We start from the raw sequence: 22,924 nt of genomic DNA, 5'->3' as shown, positions 1-22,924 counted from the left end.
CAAACAGTTTTTTACTTCACATGATTAAGATTTTTCTGTTAAATACTTCCAGCATACAAAAATGGATAAATATAACACATATGGCATAAAAATAAAAAAGCAAATGCTCATGTATTCATTATCCATCATTTGAAGTAGATCATTATAATTTTCTTTGTGTCAGTCAGTCAATTCCGTCGCTCAGTTGTATCCGACTCTTTGCGAGCCCATAACCACAGCACACCAGGCCTCCTTGTCCATCACCAACTCCCGGAGTCCACCCAAACCCATGTCCATCGAGTCGGTGATGCCATCCAACCATCTCATCCTCTGTCGTCCCCTTCTCCTCCTGCCCCCAATCCCTCCCAGCATCAGGGTCTTTTCCAATGAGTCAACTCTTCGCATGAGTTGGCCAAAGTACTGGAGTTTCAGCATCAGTCCTTCCAATGAACACCCAGGACTGGTCTCCTTTAGGATGGACTGGTTAGATCTCTGTGCCCTTCCCCAATCTTGTCCCTTTAACTCTTCCCTAAGAGTAAATACTATTCTAAATATGTGTTTATCATGCTCTTTCTCTTTCAGTTTTACTACATATATGTGTATTCCCCAAATAGGATTTATGTTTTTGAGCTTCATATGAATTATATCATGTTATATGTTACAGTTCACCCTCAGTATTAGTTTTGAGGTCCATCTATGCCATACATGTAACTGCAGTTTATTTTTGTATGGTATTCCATTGTATGATGGTATCTCTGTTTATATACTCTGTTGTATCAGTGGACATTTGTGCTTTTTTACAGTTTTTGATTATTCATATTCTACTACTATAAACATTGTAATACATATTTTTCAGTGTACCTGTATATGTGTTTTTCTAAAATAAATACAGAGTAGAATACCTGGGCCTTAGTCATGTACATTCTCAGCTTTACAGATAATTTCAAATTTGTTTTCTAAGATATTTGTATTTATAACCCCATTGACAGTATAGGAAAGTTCCCAATGTTCCCAGTGCTCTTGCATTTGATGTTGTCTTTTTTGTTTTTCTCATATGATGATTGTGGAAATCTCTTTGTCATTGTTTTAATTTCTATTTCCCTGATTTGTCATCAGGGTGAAACTCTTTTCATGGATTTACTAGCCATTTGTATTCCCTTTTCTGTGAAATGTCTGTTCATGTCCTCTGTTCATTTTTAAATCCATGTCTAGGCATTCTTTAGCCTAGATACTAACCCAGTGTGCAGATACCTTTTTCCCAGTTGTGGCTTACCTTTTCACTTTTTTTTTTTAAGCACAGGGATAATGCTGAAAGGAATGACAAGGCTTGTCTCCAGGGTCCATAAGGTGAGTCCTAACTGACCTAAGTGCTTTGTGGAAACTGTCTTTAGGTGGATTTCCTCTCTAAATTGATTGTATCCAGAATAAAATGCTCTGGTGAACTTGAGCTGACTGACCACTCAAAAAAAAGCATTCACAATTCCTTTTGTCTGCCATATACATCACTCCTAACTGCCCTAAAAATCCAGTAACAGGTCTTAGTAGAATAGTTGTCCTTGGAATTTTACCCTGTCATAGGAGAATTAACATATTTTAGTAGATAAATAAGCTTAAGCAAAGTTATCTTTATTCACTTGTATTATTCTCTAGTTGAGTTCTCATCCCGTAATGAAGTACTGAAAAAAAAGTTGCTAATTTCTGATAGTTGATTAACAGTCATATGTAAGAAAGACAATTCTGTTACTTTACTTCATTCTCTCATCTAATCAGCAAATAATTTTTCAGCAAATAATTTTTCAGCACATTCCATAAGGCAGATGCTGGGGATTCTAAGATGACTCATCTCACTAATAACGGTTTCTGTTTGTTGGGCATTCATTATGTGCCAGACACTGTACTAAGTGCTTTGTTTCTCCTAATCTTCATGATCAACCCATAAGGTAGACAATATCTTTGTTTCACAGATGCAGAAATTGAGGATTAGAAAGGTAAGTAACTTGCCTGAGGTAACATGGTGTGAAGTTGTTGAGCCCAGACTAGGTAGTGAGTCTGTCTGACTTAAAAGGCTATGACCTTAACCACTCTGCTGTATTGCATTTTATGGCCCATGTTTTCCTTTCAGACCTCAAAATCCAGTAGCAGAATCATGATTAAATGATTCTGTCCTAGTATGGTGAAGGCATCTCACTGGATTAGTAGGGTCCAGAGGAAATCCTAAAGAGCTAAATCCTGAAGGAGGAGCACTGAGCAGAAGGCCTTAGTCACTCCCATCTGACCATTTAATTGCAGATTAGATTTCCTTAGAAAGGAGTCCTTCCTCTCATGGGGGTCATCTTTTCCCCCGAGATTCATGACAAACCTGTGTGCATAAAATAACCCATTTTTATAAAACAAAATGAAAATGAAAGGAAATATCAACAAATGGATGGACTCTGGCCCAACTAATTATATTAAAAGGCTACACTTTCTTCTTCCTAATAGCAGACAAGAAAGTCTTGAGTCCAACCTGCAGAGGAATGTCAGTGAGAAAATAGTATGCTTTCTGTAGACGGGGTTAGAGGGACCTTTATGGGTTCATGAATGGTGCTCTTTCAAGAACTGCATGGTTTTCATTCTGGAGCAGTGCGGAGGCGGCTGTACATATGATTGTCTGCCCTGGAAACGAGAGACTAGCTGGGCGATGCCATGTGTCACACTAAGAAGGAAGGGGTCCATTTTGTTAGCTTTTAATTTTGCTGCAAAAAACACTTGACTAAAATGTCATAGGTTTCTTGTAGAAATGGCACCACCTAGTGGTCTTTGAGTATAATCTCCCATTTGAATGCTACTTTATTTGGAGACGTGCTTTCTCTGCAGTAGGGACGTCCCTGCTGGCTGAGACGGTAACGCGTCTGTCTACAATGCGGGAGACCAGGGTTCCTGGTTTGGGAAGACCAGACCTGGTTTTGGAAGATCCCCTGGAGAAGGAAATGGCAATCCACTCCAGGACTATTGCCTGGAAAATCCCATGGACAGAGGAGCCTGGTAGGATACAGTCCATGGGGTCACAAAGTAGAACTGAAAAAATTTTATCAGTAGTAAGGTGCATTGTTCAGATGCTGTGTTGAGGTAACAGGCCTTGAATTCTCATTGGCTTAACTCAGCACATGATATTGGTTTTTGTGTATTTTTTGTGTTTTGTGTCTGTGCTTTGTTCTGCTATTGCTGTATTTCCGAAATGATTAACAGGCAGGGAATTCCCTGGCTGTCCAGTGGTTAGGGCTCCGAACTTCCACTGCAGGAGGCACAGGTTCAATCCCTGGTCGGGGAACTAAGATTCCACATGTTCTGTGCTGCAGCCAAAAAATAAAAATTGGTTTATAAGCCGATATGGGGGCTTCCCTCGTGGCTCAGGTGGTAAAGAATCTGTTCTCAATGTGGGAGACCTGGGTTCAGTCCCTGGGTCGGGAAGATCCCCTGGAGTAGGAAATGGCAACCCACTCCAATATGCTTGCCTGGAGAATTCCAGAGCCTGGCAGGCTACGTTAATGAGATTGCAGTCGGACATGACTGAGCAACTGAACAGAACTGATCTCACATTTAAGTTTGCCGCAGCAGAAGAAAAAGGGAATTTTTACCCATTCTTAGCTGCCTGGCTAGAAGTGACCGAAGTTATTTCCATTTAGAGCTTATTAGCAGAACTAATAATGTGGCCCCAATCTATCTGCGAAGGAGGCTGGGAGATTAACATATTTAGATATGTGATAAACATTGCTGTCTCTGCATCCTCAAAGCTGCAGCAACTGTATTCCTTTCCCTATTACTTTATATGTGGTTGGCCAAAAAATTTCCGTAAGATGTTATGGAAAAACCTGAATGAACCTTTTGGCCAGCTCATGTATGCGGATTCTGGTTCGGCAGTTTCTGTGTGCAGTTCACCAGGTTGCAGTGCAGTGCAGTTTACTCTCACGTAGCTTGATGCTTCATGTACTCGCCCATCACGTCTCTGAGAAAGATTTTTATTCCAGGGCGTGAGCATGAAGCATTTGTGGTGCATTAGGTGCTCGGAGAAGTAGATACAAAGATGTACAATACGTGATCCCTTCTCTTCCAGGTGTGTGTGGCCTAAAATGGGAGACAAACTTACATGTAAGATAGCATGATAAAGATAAAGATTTTGGAGTCAGACAGACTTGGATTTGGATTCTGGTTTCAATACCTACCAACTCAATGACAAAATTATCTAACTTCCCTGAACCATAATAAAAACTTCCCTCATAATAAAATAGTGTAATACTCTACCTATCTTCTAGGATTCTTGGCTCAAAAATAATGTGTATACGTGTTGCCTAGCATTTTTAGGTACTCAGTTGATGAAAACCATGAATGTCGTTCCAGGCAGAGTAAAAATGCATGCAGTACACAGTGCCATCAATAGAGAGGGAACGGTAATTGCCTCTGCCTGGAGGTGTCTGGCAAGTCTTCACAAAGGATGTGACATTTGAGATGAGTCTTCAAGGATGAGAAAGATTTACATAAGGAGAGAGGGAAGTTGAAGTAGAATGAGCAGAATTGTAAAGGCATAAAAGTGAATAACATGTTTTAGCGTAGTTGGCTGGCTAGAGTATAGACTTTATAAAGGGGTGAGACTAGAAAGGTAGGTTGAACTTAGAGCAGTTGCCTTAATTATCATGTTAAGGCCTTTGAGACTTATTTTAACATAAATAAAGAATCATCCCAACTTTTTGATTAGCTTAAGGTAAAGCCTGTTTGGGAGGACAAATCTTTAGGACTGTGAAAGATTCAAAGATACTAGTTAAAAAGCTGTTACGGAGTTAAAGGTCTTATAAATGGATAAAAGTGTTACAAAAGGTAGCATAAAAATAATATACATTTTCTACACTCATGCAGCTGCTTAGTGAGACTGAATATAAATACAGGCAGCTTTCATATTGCCTGTTGACCTAGCAAGCAACTCCCTTACTATAACCATCTCTCACACCCCTGTCCTCCTGACTCCGCTGGATTCATACTCTAATCTTTCTCTTGTAACTGGCATCTCTTTACTTATAAACAAGGCCTGTTATCCTAACTCAGCTTAGGAGTTCTCCAGTTAGCTTTTTCTTCGATTTATCTCCTGAAATCGCATCCTCTTCCCCAGCCTTCCCCCAGTTTTGAGGTTTCCATGTGCAGTTCACCTGTTTAGAGCAGTTTATTTTCACTTAGCTGGATGCTTTACACACTCCCTCATTACTCGTCCTTAATGAAAGATTCTTCATTTCAGGGCAGAGCTAGCCAGCACATTGTTGCAGGAAGTGTAATTATACCTGACAAATAGGAACATGGCACTAATCCCCTAATAACTGAGGTGACTAGGATTACTAGACAGCTGGGAATTGTACAGTACTGGCCACCATTCATCACTTTGGGCAAGAGCATTAAAAGAAGCTTCCTGAGTCTAGTTGTTAATGGCTGAGCTACACTCCTGAACAGTCTCTAATGGAATTGTTTCCATGTGGGACAGCGCCCAGACAAAGCAACACCAGCTGGAACAGATTCAGAGTATGAATAATATGATTGGACTTAGAGAATTATAAATAATAACAAGGTTCTGTTTTACATAAAACTAAAATGCATGTTAGTAATATTTTCCCCTGTTGCACATCTGGCTTTAAACCTCAGTGTTGTAGCAAGCACAAAAAGGCTAATAATTTAAAACTAAAATGGTTTCTTTTATAGTTGGACCCTGGACGTTTTTTGCACTCAGGGACCCAGGCACCCCAGTGCCTTGTTGCTCACTTGGATAACCAGGTTCCAACTGAGAGTCCCAGAGCTATTTCCCGCACTCTTGAGAACGATCCGGTGAGTTGCTAATGTGTATATGGATTTTTTTTCAGGGCTTATAATTTGTTTGCTATTGTTTTATATATCAGGAAAACTGAAACCAAAGGAAGGGAAGCAGATTTACATACAGTCAGACAATGTACCTGAGACAGCATTCTGGAACCTTCATCTTCCCCAACCCTATCTGATACTCTAGTAACATAACTCAGGCAGATCAGTCTGTATCTGTTCTGATTTAATGCCTGCCGTTGAACTCACTTCATGCTATCAGTTTTGTTATATATAGAGTGGGTACCTAGTAAACACTTAAATACTCAGTATCTTAGAATTTAAATATAGTAGTTATTATTGATCTTACTGTATGATGGGTTAGCAAACTTTTCCTTCAGGGACCAGATAACAAATATTTTAGACATACGAGCCAAAGTGATCTCTGTTACAGCTGCTTAGCTCTGCCATAAACAAATGGCTGTGCTCCAGTAGAACTTTGTTTATGAAAATGGATAGCCCGTCATAGTCTACCAACCCTGGTTTGGAGAATCCTAAGAAATCGACTTACAGGCCCAGGATCACATACCAGGGCAGTAACCAATCTGGTTGCATTTTCTACTTCAGGTCCCATTAGGCTAAACACTTATTTCTCATTCCTCAGTATTATTGTTGCCTCTTATAAATGAAATTAGTTGTGTGATCTGTGCCTAAATGTGAAGGGAACCAGTAGTTTCTCTCTCCCTTTTTGTCCCTACTCTTGCCCTCTGAGTTGCCCCATCTTAACATATGCTGCACATGTGGAATGGAAAAAAATAACTCATTACCCCAAGACACCATCTCAGCAGGGTGTGTTGTATTTATGTCTCCAGCGTTCGTCTACTTTCACAAGCACAAAATGAAACAGGGTAAGTGAATGAAGTCATTGAAGTGTCTTTCAGCTTTCCCCTGTAATTGTAGTCCCTTTATCTGCCAGTTCCTCTGGGGTTTCCATGGCAACAGTGGCATGCAGATGATCTTGTCACGTGATTGGAGCGTCTCTATACACAGCACAGAAGAATCCAGATGGCGAGAATTGTCTCTGCTGCCTCCACATCTAGGGTTTATGTTGCTGAGCAACTGGCTGCATCATTCAGGCCAATACAAGCTTTATGTTCAATATATGCACTGTGGATCTGGGGACAACAGTGAACATTTTTGTCTAAGATAAGAAAGAACAGACTATCTTTTCCAGCTCTGAGAACTGTTTCCTCAGTAGCATCTAGAAAGCCCTTGATGCTTTCTCAAAGGCTTTGTCACTCTCCATTATACTTGTTTGCATTTTTATTTCCTAGGCCAAGCATGGGGAGCAGCATGTGGGTCAGCACTACAACATATCCATCCAAGAACTGAAGACTGTGTTCCCCCACGGCCTGCCTCCTCGCTTCGTGATGCAGGTGCTCAAAACGGGAGGGCTTTGGAGGGAACCTGTAACACAAGGTGTTGATAGCAGAGGTGTAGAATTAAGTGAGTAGAAAACTAAAAGATTTAATTTGAATCTTCAAAAAGGTAAATTCAGGTATTGATTCTTTTGTGAATAATGCTGTTACTATTATTACTTTAAGCAAATCTGAAGTTAACCAATTTAAATCCTTTTTGAAGCCAGGCAAAATATTCTTAAGTAAATAAATAATACCCCACTCTTTTTTCTTGTGTTACCCAACAGATTTCTAGAAACTTCAGCCTTCAAAAATTGTTAAAAATTAATTTAATATTGGCTTTAGCAAAATATCCTGAAAATAGTTAATATGTGTAGAAAAACAAAAACATATTCATGAGTCAGAAACAACATATGGATTAGATGCATCACTCATTGTTCTGCAGTCTCATGGGTTTTCAGAAAATACAGTTTTGTAGTCATAACATCAACCCAAAGAATGTGATCTTGGGTTGCCTTAATAGCCAGTGAAAGAATTCAGTTAACTGGAAGCAGGGTTTATTGGCAAAACTGGTTCTTTGGCTAATTCCTGCTCAATTATTTTCAGTCTCAGAAATTATTCCTTCTTACTGAAATATCAAACTTGGCTGTGCGGGTGACATTTAGCTTAGAAGCCAGAGGATGTCGTTTCTTCAGTGTGCTTATTTCAAGAAATCAGATGAGACGCCAGTAAAGGAGCTAACTCTCAACATAGACGCTAATCGAAAATTTTGTTGTTTGGAAATAGGACACAATTAGAAGAAATCATTACTTTAAACTGTTCCAGGACATTCGTAGTGCAATCTCTAACGTGGTTCTGAGGGTCTAACTTTATCCCAGGTTGCTCTCAGACTGGCTTACCCACCGGTGCTTTGGAGGGAATTACTCGTTCTTTCCATGGCTTCCATTTACGTAAAAAGCCAACCCCTGACTACTGTCTGTGTGTTTAGTACTGTCATATTGCCTAATAACAGCATTTCTGTTTTAATATCTGTATCATGTTTTTGAAGTTTTCCCTTTCTGTTAAGGTAAGTTTGAACTTACCTGTCAAAGTCCTCTTCCAATCCAGTTGTTTGGTTAGGATTAAAAAATAATAATAATAACATTATTTTAACCCTTATCTAACATACTTGTGAGTAGTATTTTTTAGATATTTACCTTTATCAATCAGTTCAGTTCAGTTCAGTCGCTCAGTCGTGTCCGACTCTTTGCGACCCAATGAATCGCAGCACGCCAGGCCTCCCTGTCCATCACCAGCTCCCGGAGTTCACTCAGACTCACGTCTATCAAGTCGGTGATGCCATCCAGCCATCTCATCCTCTGTCTTCCCCTTTTCCTCCTGCCCCCAATCCCTCCCAGTATCAGAGTCTTTTCCAATGAGTCAACTCAATACACATTATTAAATACTTTATTTGCAAACCATTTTCACACATATCACTGCTTCCCAAATTTTTCTACCAAACTATTCCTGGTGGCTAAAAGGAGATTAATTTTTTTAAAAAAGGAATTAATTTTTTGTGTTAGTTCTCTGATATATCCATATGCTGGTATTGTCAAGTATGGCCTCATAGCTGAGGCAACTGGTCACACCTGCTCTTGAGCTGGTACATATATAGTTCAGAGAAAAGTGTAGGTGGTTACAGTAAGAACTAGCCAAAAATAAATTTTAAAGAATAAACAGGCTTTATGCCATCAGCTAATTTGATGATTAGCATGTATCAAATACCTTGTTCAGCATTTTACACACTTGTAATATTTGTTTCAACCTTAAGTAGTATGCATAATTATGTTATGAGACATCAGAATTATTTGTAGATTTCAATTAACTAATCTTCATTTACAGAAATAATCAAAAGCTGACTGTTATGTGCTTGGTGTGGGATGATGTGTTTTAATTTTTAGCTAAATTACATGGTTAAACTTTCAAATTCAATACCAACATCCTTTAACTGAATAAATAAACAGTAGGCAGTTTGATTCTGTGGTTGCTGTATTAGGCTCGTTGTATATTACCAGAACTGGCTAGAAGTCCCAGCCCCACCCATTCCTCCCTCTTTTCCCGTCTTGTTAGGTGAAGACATTCAATGAAGCTTGCCTGATGGTAAGGAAACCAGCCCTCGAGCTTCTGCATTACCTGAAAAACACCAATTTTGCTCACCCAGCCGTACGATATGTTCTCTGTATCCTTTCCTGCTTGCCTGGGCTGTCTGAGCCAGTGCTTTCCTCCCTCAAATGTGGGAAAAAGAAATGCTTTATTTCTTGACAGTGGAAGTGTCCCTTTTGGTAGTGTTTTCTTTAACAGCAAGTGCTTTAGATGGCGAGAAGGGAACAGGAAAAACCCTCAGTCTTTGCCATGTTATTCATTTCTGTGCAAAACAAGACTGGCTGATACTGCATATTCCAGATGGTAAGAACTTCCTTCCCTCACTCTGTTGGGGTTGTTCTGTTACTGTGGTGGCACTGTGACCTCAGTCTTCTGGCAGGGCTCTGCTCCAGAGGCAGATTGGTGCGAGCTAGTTCGGGAGCCTTTTGACAACAGGAATGAAGTATTTTGGCCCCGCAGTCCTCTGGGAGGCGCAGTCCTCTGGTGGTTGCCTCACGCCCATGAGCATGAACTCCCACCTCTGCGTTCACCACAGACTGTGCCATCAGCTAACAACCGTGAGACCCACAGAGCCTTTGCCATGGCACTGCTTGCCAACATTCTGGGTTGTCGGCATGAAGTTTAAAATTAAACTCTCACACTTCATACATATCCCTCCTTGTTTTGTTTCTTTAGTACATGATTTTACTTATTTTTGATTGCCCTAGGCCTTCGTCGCTATCTGTGGGCTTTCTCTAGTTGCAGCGAGCAGAGGCTAGTTTTCGTTACAGTACATGGGCTTCTCATTGCAGTGGCCTCTCTTGTTGCAGTGTGCGGACTCAGTAGTTACAGAGGATGAGGTCAGTTGCTCTGCGGCACGTGGAATCTTGCCAGACCAGGGGTTAAACCCATGTCCCCTGCATTGGCAGGTGGATTCTTAACCACTGGACCATCAGGGAAGTCCCTGTCTCTCCTTGTTTTGCTCAGTGTTGTTTGCATCGACATATTCTAACTAAAACTGCGAAGAAGCTACTGCTACTGCTAAGTCGCTTCAGTCGTGTGCGACTCTGTGCGGCCCCATAGACGGCAGCCCACCAGGCTCCCCTGTCCCTGGGATTCTCCACGCAAGAACTGGAGTGGGTTGCCATTTCCTTCTCCAATGCATGAAAGTGAAAAGTGAAAGCGAAAGGTGACCTTTAATCCATTTGTTTGTGTATTGTGTACAGTGATAATATTTATGATGGACTAGACCAAAAAATAAACCTCTGAAGCAGGGAGGCTTTAAGAAATATATATGGGAATCTAAAGTCATCTCCCATAACAGAAAGGGGCATGGAGTATTTTGAGTTGAATACAGTCAGTTCCTACCTAGTTTGTTTTCTTTTGCCTTTTGATTAGCTCATCTTTGGGTGAAAAACTGCCGGGATCTTCTGCAGTCCACCTACAACAAACAACGCTTTGATCAACCTTTAGAAGCTTCAGTCTGGCTGAAGAATTTCAAAACTGCAAATGAGCGTTTCTTGAGTCAGGTGACTAGACTCCCAGAAGTTTGGTGCTGGACGGTCCTTAAGATTTTATCTTCTTTGTGCCCTAAGTACCAGTAGACTATGGAGAACTAATATTGTAGTTGGGATAACTATACCATTTTTTATTTCTTTCATACATTTATTCATAGTGAGTTCATACCCTAAAACTCATTTATGCCTGGGAAACAGAGGCAGCAGTAAGCTGTCTGCATCTGGTGTGGAGCAACAGGAAGTCCAGACAGATTCATTGACTTTTCCAAGGTGACAGCCTAAAATCCTCTAACGAACATTTCAACGACGTAATTTTTTCCAGATTGGATCTTTTAGGAACCAGAAACAGATTTGTAAAATTATTTTCAAGTGATTCTTGTTCACAGTCTCTAGGCTAGAGGTTTTCAACTCTGGATATAAGTCAGAATCACCTAGGAGCTTGTTAAAAATTCAGATAGCAAGGCTTCATCCTGGGCCTTTTTAATCAGAATCCCTTATGTTTTTTCTTGTGTTTCTTTATGCTCCAGGCAAAAATGGGCTACAAAGCATTCACTTTCTGCTGAGGTCTCTTACTCGGCTTGAAAAATAGATTAAAGCTGACTGCTAATAACCTTAACCTCCTACCCTACCTTCCTAGCTAGGGATGGGTTCATTCTCAGGCTAAGTGGCCTTTTTTGGTCTTTGTTTTATTTTTAGATAAAAGTTCAAGACAAGTATGTCTGGAATAAGCGAGAAAGCACTGAGAAAGGCAGTCCTCTGGCAGAAGTAGTTGAACAGGTATTAAAAAAAGACGGAACTTGTACTCTGTCATAACCAGAGACAGCCCCTTGTAGAACTGCAGTCCACTGTCTCTCTTCCCCTACAGGGCATAATGCGAGTGAGGAATGCCACAGATGCAGTTGGGATTGTGCTTAAAGAGCTGAAGAGGCAAAGTTCTCTGGGTATTTTTCGCCTCCTGGTGGCGGTGGATGGAGTCAATGCTCTCTGGGGAAGGACCACACTGAAAAGAGAAGATAAAAGCCCGGTAGGAAAACTAAGTTTCTCTATTTTGGTTTCCCTGATTTCAGGAATCATCTGTGTAGGTTGGGACATAGCCTTTTAAACCAGGCAGTATATTTTCTTGCTTTTGGAATATAAGAAATAAGACGTATAGTGAAAATAGTATCAGAAGGACTGATACTGTTATCCACTGAACACCAAGAGCATGACAGCAAAAGCTGTGTTTCCTTTTCACAATTTTTTCTATTCTCTTTTCAAAATGATGTTCCCTATTCTAAGCAGAGACGATCAGAAGCATCAAGGAAATCAGTGGTTTAGGGCAGTGGTTATTTTTCCCACTGGTTTTAATCTCCAGAAGCATGGCAGTTTGAGGACCAGTGGCCACGTAGCTTATCCCAGAGTTGTACCTCCAGGTACATGGCTCTGTAGTTTGTTGTTTTCTGGCCACGCAGCCAAAGTACTTGTGAGATCTTAGTTCCCCAATCAAGGACTGAAGTTGGACCCTTGGCAGTGAGAGCACGGAGTCCTAACCACTGGGCCACCAGAGAAATCCTGGTTGAGGATTTTTTGGATGTTGCCAGTGCAACTATCTCAGGAGAGCATCCAGGTAAAGCAAGTAATGTTCTCTTCTCTCCCTCTCTTCTCCTTCTCCCTCTCACACTTTGACCAATATGCAGATTGCCCCAGAAGAACTAGCCCTTATTTACAACCTGAGGAAAATGGTGAAAAATGATTGGGTGAGTACATACAATGCCTAACACATTTCAGGAAAAAACGTATTTTCATTTTAAAGATGTTTGATTGCTTCATTGCTAATGCTTACCAGTCTCTAAGTACATGGACAGAAAGTTCTTATATCTTATTTAATGTCTGTAATTTGGCTTATCTCTCCACTTGACTATAATACACTTATTCAAAACCTTTTTTTTTTTTTAATATCGGCATAATTTCACTTTACTGCATTTGTTCAAGATGTTTTTATTTCTTACCAACTTTGGAGAGAATTTTGATAAATTTAAGATCATGTAGCAATTTATTGTCAGAATCAAATCACAAATTAATAATTTAGTTGCCATTTAACTGTTCTATATGGCAAAAAAAAAATCTGCAGATGCTTAAAATGCATTTTTCTGTCTTGCTGAAATTCAGTTTTTTCTTCTTTCTTTCAGCAAGGAGGTGCCATTGTGTTGACTGTGAGCCAGACTGGGTCTCTCTTTCAGCCCCGGAAAGCCTATCTGCCCCAGGAGCTGCTGGGAAAGGTCCGATCACAAAGTTTATTTACTGTAGTCATTCTGTCTGAAGATACACACACACACACACATATATAGGGCCATAATTTCAGACTTGGAGAAAATTCATATTCCTCTGCACTTTAACTAGTGTTAAGTAAACTGTTAGTGTTGGTTAACACTTGTTAACTAAAATGTTAACACTTTACCATGTTTGCTTTACTCTTTCTCTCCATCTTTTTTTTTTTTTTTTTTTCTGTTTTCTGAATTATGTGATAGTAACCTGAGATACTCTTGCGAGTCCCTTGGACTGCAAGGAGATCCAGTCCATCCTAAAGGAGATCAGTCCTGGGTGTTCATTGGAAGGACTGATGCTGAGGCTGAAACTCCAGTACTTTGGCCACCTCATGCGAAGAGTTTACTCATTGGAAAAGACCCTGATGCTGGGAGGGATTGGGGGCAGGAGGAGAAGGGGACGACAGAGGATGAGATGGCCTGATGGCATCACTGACTCGATGGACGTGAGTTTGAGTGAACACCGGGAGTTGGTGATGGACAGGGAGGCCTGGCGTGCTGCGATTCATGGGGTCGCAAAGAGTCGGACACGACTGAGCGACTGAACTGAACTGAACCTGAGACATGATGCCCTCTTTTATATCTTGAAAGTGAAAGTCGCTCAGTTCAGTTCAGTTCAGTTCAGTTCAGTCACTCAGTCGTGTCCGAGTCTTTGTGACCCCAGGAATTGCTGCACGCCAGGCCTCCCTGTCCATCACCAGCTCCCGGAGTTCACTCAGACTCACGTCCATCGAGTCAGTGATGCCATCCAGCCATCTCATCCTGGGTCGTCCCCTTCTCCTCCTGCCCCCAATCCCTCCCAGCATCAGAGTCTTTTCCAATGAGTCAATTCTTTGCATGAGGTGGCCGAAGTACTGGAGTTTCAGCTTTAGCATCATTCCTTCCAAAGAAATCCCAGGGTTGATCTCCTTCAGGATGGACTGGTTGGATCTCCTTGCAGTCCAAGGGACTCTCGAGTCTTCTCCAACACCGCAGTTCAAAAGCATCAATTCTTCGGCGCTCAGCCTTCTTCACAGTCCAACTCTCACATCCATACATGACCACTGGAAAAACCATAGCCTTGACTAGATGGAAAGTCGCTCAGTCATGTCTATGCAACTCCGTGGACTACACAGTCCATGGAATTCTCCAGGCCAGAATACTGGAGTGGGTAGCCATTCCCTTCTCCATGGGATCTTCCCAACCCAGGGATCGAACCTGGGCCTCCTGCATTGCAGGTGGATTCTTTACTAGCTGAGCCACAAGGGAAGTCCCAGAATACTGGAGTGGGTAGCCTAGCCTTTCTCCAGGGCATCTTCCTAACCCAGGAATCGAACTAGGGTTTCCTGCATTGCAGGTGGATTCTTTACCAACTAAACTATCAGGGAAGCACTCGTTATATGCATATTTTCTAAAATCAAAGATACTCTAACGTATAACCACATCCCAATTACCAAAATCAGAAAATTAACACTGACGGTTATCTGTGTAGTATATTCTGGTTTTTCCGGTTTTCCTTTACAGGGAAGGAAAGTCCTGGATAATGCACCACACTGACCGTCATGTCTTCAGCCTCCTCTAATCTGGTCCAGATCCTCAGTCTTTTATAACCTTCCTATTTATCTCTCTGTTTTTGAAGAGTATATGCTAGTTATCTTATGTTGGGTTGCTTTATGGGCTTGTCTGATGTGTTTTTCTTGAGTATATGGGATGTTAGAAGTTATACTGTGTCTTCTCAGTGCATAACATCTGAAAGCACGTAAAGCTTGTTTCTCCTCTTGCTGGCAGGATAAACTTGGAACACTTGGTTAAGGTGATGTCCACTTTGTCTCCTTAACAAAGTTACTCTTTTCCTTTCATAATGAATAAATATCTCATGAAGATATACTTTGAGACTTTATTTCTCAAGCTTCCCCTTAGCAGTTTTAGTTTTCATTAGTGATTCTGCCCTAAATCACATGACAATTACAAGATGGATATTTTCTAGCTCCATCATTACTAAATGTATCAGTTGACCCTCTCTTATATTTAAGAATTTTCCTTTCTGCATTATATATTTATATATTTGTTGCTACACATAAGAATGTGGGTTCTTATTTAATGGATTCTAAAAGTGGCATAGTGGTAAAGAATCTGCCTGCCAATGCAGGAGACACAAGAGACAAATGTTCAATTCCTGGATCAGGAAGATCCCCTGGAGGAGAAAATGGTAACTCACTCCAGTATTCTTGCCTGTGAAATTCCACGGACAGAGGATCCTCGCAGGCTACAGTCCATGGGGTCGCAAAGAGTCAGACGCAACTGAACACGCACGCACAAACCTTGACTGTCATTCTTTAATTGGTGCTTAAGTTATCCCAGACTTGGCCAGTAGTACCCTTGAAGCTGGCTTCTATGTCCCTTTAACATGTTGCCGTCATTTTTCTCCATACCTTTCCTCCTCTGTCCCCATCTTTTGTAAGCACTTCTTTACCTTAGGCACAAGAACATGTTCCAGATTCATCTTGTATTTTCCATACCCCAGCGCTAAAATCAGCCATTTCTTCAAGGAGCTTTGGTTCATTTTGGAGGAGGATGGTATTTAGAAACCAAGACCTGAGTGCTAGGTATACTTAATACTACTAGGATGTGGGTGTCACTTCTTCTAGGCCCTCTAGCAGAGTGAGCAGCTAGATATATGCACTGTTCATATATACATACATACATATATATGTATATGTTCTGTATACACATGTGTTTCTATATACATAAGCACACACATCTGTATCTGTTTCTCTATATTAAAAAAAACAGAAGTCTGATACTTCTAATTCCAGGCTAGCATCACAGCATTCATTATATCCTGTCTGCTTTCTATATTTGAAAACCTCATCTCCAATAATAAGAACTCTGTTCTCATTCACAGTGTATTTACATATTAGCTCAATCTTAGATTACAGTAAAAGTAATTTCAGAACTGCTAACCCTTGCCTCTCTAAAAGTAAGAAGTGGGTTTGTTTTTTTGCCGCCAGAATGTATTAGGTTTGGTTCTTATTGTACAGCACACATATCAGGGCAGAGTGCTGCACACACAACTACAAAGCATTTTGGGGTGAAGAAAGCTGTTAATTTAAAAAAAAGTGCAACTGGTTTAGTTACGCAGTCCCGACTTGAGGAACCTACACTGGCAGAGGAGTTCTGCCCAGCTTTCTGCAGCCATCAGCCTGGGGACCAGGAGGGCCTCTGCGCGCAGCAAGCCTGGGTCTTGGCCCTTTCCTTGCCAGACATTAGAACACAAAATTTTTTTCCCTTTTATTTAGTTTCACTATGTTTTAGAGCAGTTTTCATCTTTAGCCTAAGGGTCTCTGGGCTCCCGATAGCTCAGTTGGTAAAGAATCCGCCCGCAATGCAGGAGACTGCGGTTTGATTCCTGGGTCAGGAAGATCCGCTGGAGAAGGGATAGGCTACCACTCCAGTGTTCTGGGCTTCCCTCGTGGCTCAGCTGGTGAAGAATCCGCCTGCAATGGGGGAGACCCAGGTTTGATCGTAGGAAGATCACCTGGAGAAGGGAAAGGCTACCCACTCCAGTATTCTGGCCTGGAGAATTCCAGGGACTGTATAGCCCATGGGGTTGGAAGGAGTCAGACAGGAGCCAGTCTTTAGTTCAAATACTCTATTCACAAGTTGGTTTCTGCTAGCTTCCCTTCTCCCTTCAGTGTTACCTTTGAACTTTAAAGCACAATTTGATTCATTTGTTTCAGTTTATATGCCATTCAGGGTCTTTTCCCCCAGTCCTTGTCATTTTGTTTATTTTTTGTTTTGGAGTATATGAACTATCAAAACTATTGCTGACTGTTGAAGTTAGAACTGCAAAAAGTTGAAGATGTATACGTTTATGCGGGTATGCTCTCAGATAAGTGGCACCCCGTCGCCCCTGTGTCTCAAGCATTATCTCTTTTTGAAATATACTGTGTGTGGCCATGTAGAACAACAGTAACCAGCCCCAGAGAATGTGAAATCAGGTAGAACAGAACAAAAGCAAAGCCCTTACCCTCAGGTGTTTGAATAAATACCAATTTGTCACCTAACGAATACTATTTCTTTATCCTTTTTCTTCTCCAGGAAGGATTTGATACCCTGGATCCCTTTATTCCCATCCTGGTTTCCAATTATAACCCAAAGGAATTTGAAGCTTGTATTCAGTATTATTTGGAGAACAATTGGCTTCAGCATGAGAAAGGTCAGTTGCTTAATTTTTCCTCTCACAGAAGAACCCCACTGAGTCAGACCCTTGATCTCTTCTTCCCTCAGGAGCAGCCTGTAATTTGTTTTTCATCTTTTTTCTCTTTTATCTTGATCTCTTCCTGGCTGATTAGATGGTAAAGAAAATGTGAGATTGGAGGGTGGTTAAAGTCTAATTTATATGAGACATGTCTCTCCCAAAACTCTTGCATTATTCTAGATAGAGTAAGGTGCTCATGCTAATAGAGGGGCCACTGGCAGAGCTTCCAGGTGCTTGCTTGCTGCCACACTCTCGCTGCTGCACTTACTCAGCACTCAGCAAACCTGGATTCAGAGACCTAGATGCTGGGACACCCACAGAATAACTGAAGCCGTGTGAGAAGTTACTCCAGCACCAAACCAAATTCTTGCTAGACCTGTCCTAGTATTTGCATATCAAAGTGTTCCAGCTGCTCATTTTACCCTTGCCCTTAGTTCTGGGGGTGTGTGGGATGGGGGGTGGAGGAAAAATAAAGGTTGTTCTGTCACTAGATAATAGAGAATTAGCTGCAAATTGGGATGGGTTTTAGAGGAATAAGGGGGAGTGTATAAAGTCACTGCAGCATGATGAGTTAGGAGGCACAATGGTGAGATTTCACAAGAGCCCTTCAAGTCCAGAGTATAGTCTTGGAACAGAGGGAGGGTTAGATGCTGGTTGGAGGAACAGACAGAAAAGAAAATTATGCATAGAAAAAATAATACTGGGGGGGGCAGAATAAAGGGTCTAGAAGTGAGGTCTTGGGAGTATTAATTACATCAGAATATAACTTGGATAACGTGGCCTCTGGCTGAGGATTTTGCTGAGTGACAGTGCTGCAGGAGAAATCTTCCAGTTATCTGTTTGGTTCTATTTTAGCTCATACAGAAGAAGGGAAGAAGGAGCTGCTGTTCTTAAGTAACAGGAATCCCGGGCTGCTGGAGCGGCTCTGTGCCTACCTCTAAGCCCTGGTCACAAAGTGCGTGGAAGACAATGGATGTTTCTTTAATGGACCAGTCAGATGGGAAGCCCCACAGTATACAAGAGCAGCCCGGCGCTGCACGCGGGCGCCAACAGGACTGCAGTCAGCTCCCAGCCTTTGTTGCAGTGGGTTCCTTGTAAGGGGCCCGTGCTGGCAACAGGATGTCCTAAAAGCAACGCTGGTTTATTAGCTGTGGGTTTCACATTTTAAATAATCATGTAGCTTTTCCTTAAAAATTAAATTATGTTTCTTAAAGTGTTGTGTTATAAGATGGAAAGAGCCTATTTGCAATTGGTCAAACTGAATTTCTTTGGCATTCTGCTTGTTGAGGCTCTGAAGAGACTCAATTCTACAGAAATTTTCCAGTCTTTATTCAGTTTATGAGATTGGGACTCACAGCTTGACTTATCTCTCCCAGACCATTCACTTCTTTACTTTTATCATGGTCCCTAAGAAGTTTCCTCAAACTCCAGCTGAGTCTGGCAGCTTTGTATGGTACAGCCCCTTTCTACAGCTTCCTGAAAGAAGTAAGTTCTAAACCCCCAGCGTAGGGGTCCCCAACTGTAAGGATCTAATGCCTGACGATCTGAGGTGGAGCTGATGTGATACGAATAGAAATAAAGTGCACAGCAGGGCTTTCCTGGAGGTCCAGGGGGTAAGAATCTGCCTTGTAGTTTGCGGGACACCTGTTCAATCTCTTGTCTGGATCCAGCATGCCCCTGGGCGACAAAGCCTGGACGTCACAACTACTGAGCCCACACTCAAGAGTCCACAGCCACAGCTGCTGAGGCCGAAGCACCTGGAGCCTGTTCTCTGCAGCGAGAAGCCCTCGCGCCCCAGTGAAGAGCGGCCCGCACTGACCGCAGCTAGCGAACGCCGTGCACAGCCGCGAATGAAGGGCACAGTAAAGCACAGTGTGCCTGAATCTGCCCAGATCTATCCTGCCTCCCCTTCCGCCGTGGAAAACGCTGTCTTCCGTGACACTGGCCCCTGGTGCCAGCAAGGTTGGGGCCACTGTCCCATGGCACACACTGCGTGGAATAAGTAACACCTTAATCCATACAGTAATAGAATAGCAGTGTCCGTTACCAGGTTTCCGAGATTCGAGAAAACAGAGGCTCACATCAGTTTCAGGAGAGTCTGATTCTCTCACCAGGTCCCCGTGGCTGGTAATAGAGTCAGAAGTTTGAGTCCCATTTTTGGGGCTTTCCCAGGTGGCGCTAGTGGTAAATGCAGGTTTACCGTGAAACCTTGCCACCTGCCAATGCGGGTTAGATGTAAGACACGCCAGTTCGATCCTTGGGTCGAGAAGATCCCCTGGAGAAGAGAGTGGCAACCCACTCCGGTATTCTTGCCTGGAGAATCCCGTGGACAGAGGAGCCTGAAGGGCTACCGTCCATGGAGTCGCACAGAGTCAATCACGACCCAAGTGACTTAGCACAGCCACTTACTAGCTATCTGTCTTACCCTATTTCCTTCTCTAATTTTGCCTTATCTCTGTTTCACCTTATGTAAAGGTAATAATAATGCTAAACTTTCAGGGATTTTGTGAGAATTAAATCACATGATATATGTCAAGTGCCTCACACATAGTGGGTCTGCATTGAATGAGAGGTAGCTACCGTTTATAACTTGGATTTCATTAATGCTTTATTTGAAAAATTACTATGATAGAGTCTGAATGTATATCAGCATTTTTCACTAGAGAGCCAGCTGTCCCTACCCAAAACCACCTCTTAAAGGATTCCGTATCAAAAATGAAACTCCATCCCTGACCAACCCCCAGGTCAGCTAGACTGATGGTATAGCATCAGACAGCACCTTTACAGAGACTGTTTAACCAGCTGCCACAGCTGGAAAGCTTGAACCCATTAACAAATCCTTTCTATTTATAGTTCTGCTTCTCTGACCGATGCCCCTCCCAAGCCTTGAGATGTGCCTTTTCAGTAGCTCAAACGCACTTCCTCCTCTCCATCCATATTACATAACCCACCACTTCTTGTTTGAGTTGCTATTATCATTTGCTGATTTGTTTCTCTGCTCCTAACTACTGGCTCCTCCCTCCAGCCCATCTTTCACCAGGCTGTCTCAGTGAGCTTCCTAAACAGCACACCATGCGGTTCCCCTAATGCCATTCAGCAGCTTTACTATGTCTTTATTTTTGCCAAAGACCCCAATCCTGGGAAAGATTAAGGCCAAGAGGAGAAGAGGGCGGCAGAGGATGAGATGATTACACAGCATCACTGACTCAGTGAACATGAGTTTCAGCAAACTCGGGGAGGTGAAGTGAAGGACAAGGAAGTCTGGCATGTTGCAGTCCATGGGGTCGCAAAGAGTTGGGCATGACATAGTAACAGAACAACAACAATGGGTTACAGAGTTCAAACCATACAGAAAACATTTTCTCTCAGCTCCCTACAAGCAACCAAATTCTAGAGAAAAAAATTCTAAAAAAAAAAAATTTTAACACAATAATGTACTTACTCTTTTATACCTTGATGTTTCTGCATATCTTGGAAATTGTCAATTTTTCTAGTAAATCCAATGCCTGCTCTAAGGAATTTAAAAAGAAAAGGAAGGAATCCCCTGGTGGTCTGGTGGTTGTTAAGAATCCGCCTGCCAATGCAGAGGGCACAGGGTCCGTCCCTGGTCCAGGAAGATTATACATGTGAGGGGCAGCTAAGCCTGTGCATCACGACCACTGGGCCCGCGCTCTAGAGCCCCTGCTCTGCAGCTGCAGCTAGAGGACTGCACAGCAACGAAGCCCCGGCACAGCCGATACAGAGCAAAAGAAAAGGAAGCAGGCAGCACACACAACCTCCAAGAGGCACACTGGCACAAGGTCAGCAGCCACTGACAACATCCTAACCACACCAGGAGAGGGGCTGCTGCGATAAAGTCAGCAGGGCGACTAGAGCATTGACACTGCAGCCTAGCCTGACAATGGCAGCTAGCCCCTAAAAACTCCAGGGCTGTCACTTCCCTCCCAAAGAAGCAAGATGTCACTACACTTACCATTACCAGATGGTTACTGGTCAGATTGCAAGCCTGATCCTTCACTGCACGAGGCTGGGAAATACTTTCATCTTTGGAAGGCCGAGCTCAGAGTCAATATGAGGCCTCCCTGGTGGCTCAGAGGTTAAAGCGTCTGCCTGGAATGCAGGAGACCCGGGTTCGATCCCTGGGTTGGGAAGATCCCCTAGAGAAGGAAATGGCAACCCACTCCAGTACTCTTGCCTGGAGAATCCCATGGAGGGAGGAGCCTGGTAGGCTACAGTCCATGGGGTCACAAGGAGTCGGACACGACTGAACGACTTTACTTACTCATTCCCTTTAATGAGTGTGGAATGGTATACTATCATTTATGTACAAAATCCTTATGGAAGAATTGCATCATTACTTTTGCAATTTGTTAAATACGAATTCATCTTTTTCCAAATACTCTATCACCTACCCTATCCAGTCCCCTTTGCTTCTTCAGATCCTTCAGACCTGATCCTCATGCCCCAAGTTTTACTGTCTCCATGCTAAGCCTGCTGCACAGCTGGTCTCTTGGGGCTTTTCTTCATCACTCAAGGGGACTGAATTAGAATCAAAAGAAAGAAGCAAAACTATCTTTACTTTTAGGTAACATACTCCTAGAACTAACATCTGCTAGAACTAAAAACAAGTTCAGCAAAGTCACAATACCACAAGATTACAAAAACCAATTGTATTTCTCTATACTAGCAATGAAAAATCCAAAAATGAAATTAATAAAGTAATTCTGTTCTAAAAATACAGGAAAATAAAGTACTTAGCAACCTGAACAAAAGAAGTGCAAGACATACACCAGAAACTATAAAATATTACTGAGGAAATTTTTAAAAATCTAAATTGATGAAAAGACAGTCTATGGTCATAGATTGCAAGTCTCTGTAGTGTTAAGATATTAATTCTCCCCCAAAGGGAACCATAAATTCAATACAATCAATATTAAAGTTTCAGTAGGCTTTTCTGCAAAAATTGACAACCAATCTAAAGCTGATATGGAAATAAAACCAAAGTGATTTTTTAAATGACCAAAGCAGGAGGACTTTTCCTATTTTCAGAATGTAATCTAAAACATTATAAAGCAATTATCCTCCAGTTAAAAATAAATTTTAAAAAAAAGCTACAGTAATTAAAGGACATTCCTGGTGGTCCAGTAGTTGAGAATCTACTTTCCAATGCAGAGGACATGAGTTTGATGCCTGGTTGAGGAACTAGGATCCCACATGCCATCCTAAGCTCACATGCAGCAACTACTGAGAAGCAGCAACTACCCATACACCACAGCTAGAGAGAAGCCCACAGGCTGCAACTGACACCTGATGCAGCCAAATAAACTTTGAAAGAGGTATAGTAATTCAGATGAAGCGGCACTAGCATCAGTCCAGTTCAGTTGCTCAGTCGTGTCCGACTCTGTGACCCCATCAACCGCAGCACGCCAGGCCTCCCTGTCCATCACCAACTCCCGGAGTCCACTCAAACTCATGTCCATCGAGCCGGTGATGCCATCCAGCCATCTCATCTCTGTCGTGCCCTTCTCCTGCCCC

At 42.1% G+C, this 22,924-nt stretch overlaps 1 protein-coding gene and 1 non-coding gene across 5 annotated transcripts in view; both read left to right on the top strand.

Annotated features, from left to right (window-relative positions):
* DAP3 (death associated protein 3) overlaps window positions 1-19,193 on the top strand; it is a 39,593-nt gene extending 20,400 nt beyond the window's left edge. Inside the window, exons 2-14 of one of the 4 annotated variants that reach the window (XM_052636747.1) lie at window positions 1,275-1,326; window positions 1,944-1,967; window positions 5,698-5,820; window positions 7,125-7,226; window positions 9,318-9,426; window positions 9,561-9,653; window positions 10,728-10,858; window positions 11,543-11,623; window positions 11,712-11,870; window positions 12,523-12,582; window positions 13,015-13,104; window positions 17,230-17,347; window positions 18,245-19,192. In XM_052636747.1, the coding sequence (XP_052492707.1) occupies window positions 1,275-1,326; window positions 1,944-1,967; window positions 5,698-5,820; window positions 7,125-7,226; window positions 9,318-9,426; window positions 9,561-9,653; window positions 10,728-10,858; window positions 11,543-11,623; window positions 11,712-11,870; window positions 12,523-12,582; window positions 13,015-13,104; window positions 17,230-17,347; window positions 18,245-18,330 (1,228 nt within the window). In that variant the 3' untranslated portion in view covers window positions 18,331-19,192. Of the gene's footprint in view, window positions 1-1,274; window positions 1,327-1,943; window positions 1,968-5,697; window positions 5,821-7,124; window positions 7,227-9,317; window positions 9,427-9,560; window positions 9,654-10,727; window positions 10,859-11,542; window positions 11,624-11,711; window positions 11,871-12,522; window positions 12,583-13,014; window positions 13,105-17,229; window positions 17,348-18,244 lie in introns of all 4 variants that reach the window. The other 3 variants (XM_052636746.1, XM_052636748.1, XM_052636749.1) reach the window with 3 other exon arrangements.
* A 2,275-nt stretch (window positions 19,194-21,468) lies between these two features.
* TRNAS-GGA (transfer RNA serine (anticodon GGA)) lies at window positions 21,469-21,540 on the top strand. The gene has a single exon. It is a non-coding gene; the product is annotated as a tRNA-Ser (tRNA).
* Window positions 21,541-22,924: the final 1,384 nt, after the last annotated feature.

Source organism: Budorcas taxicolor, chromosome 3 (genome assembly GCF_023091745.1).
Source record: "Budorcas taxicolor isolate Tak-1 chromosome 3, Takin1.1, whole genome shotgun sequence".
NCBI classification, from domain to species: domain Eukaryota; kingdom Metazoa; phylum Chordata; class Mammalia; order Artiodactyla; family Bovidae; genus Budorcas; species Budorcas taxicolor.
Note: the sequence above shows the minus strand (reverse complement) of the source record. Positions and strands in the feature narration are given on the sequence as shown.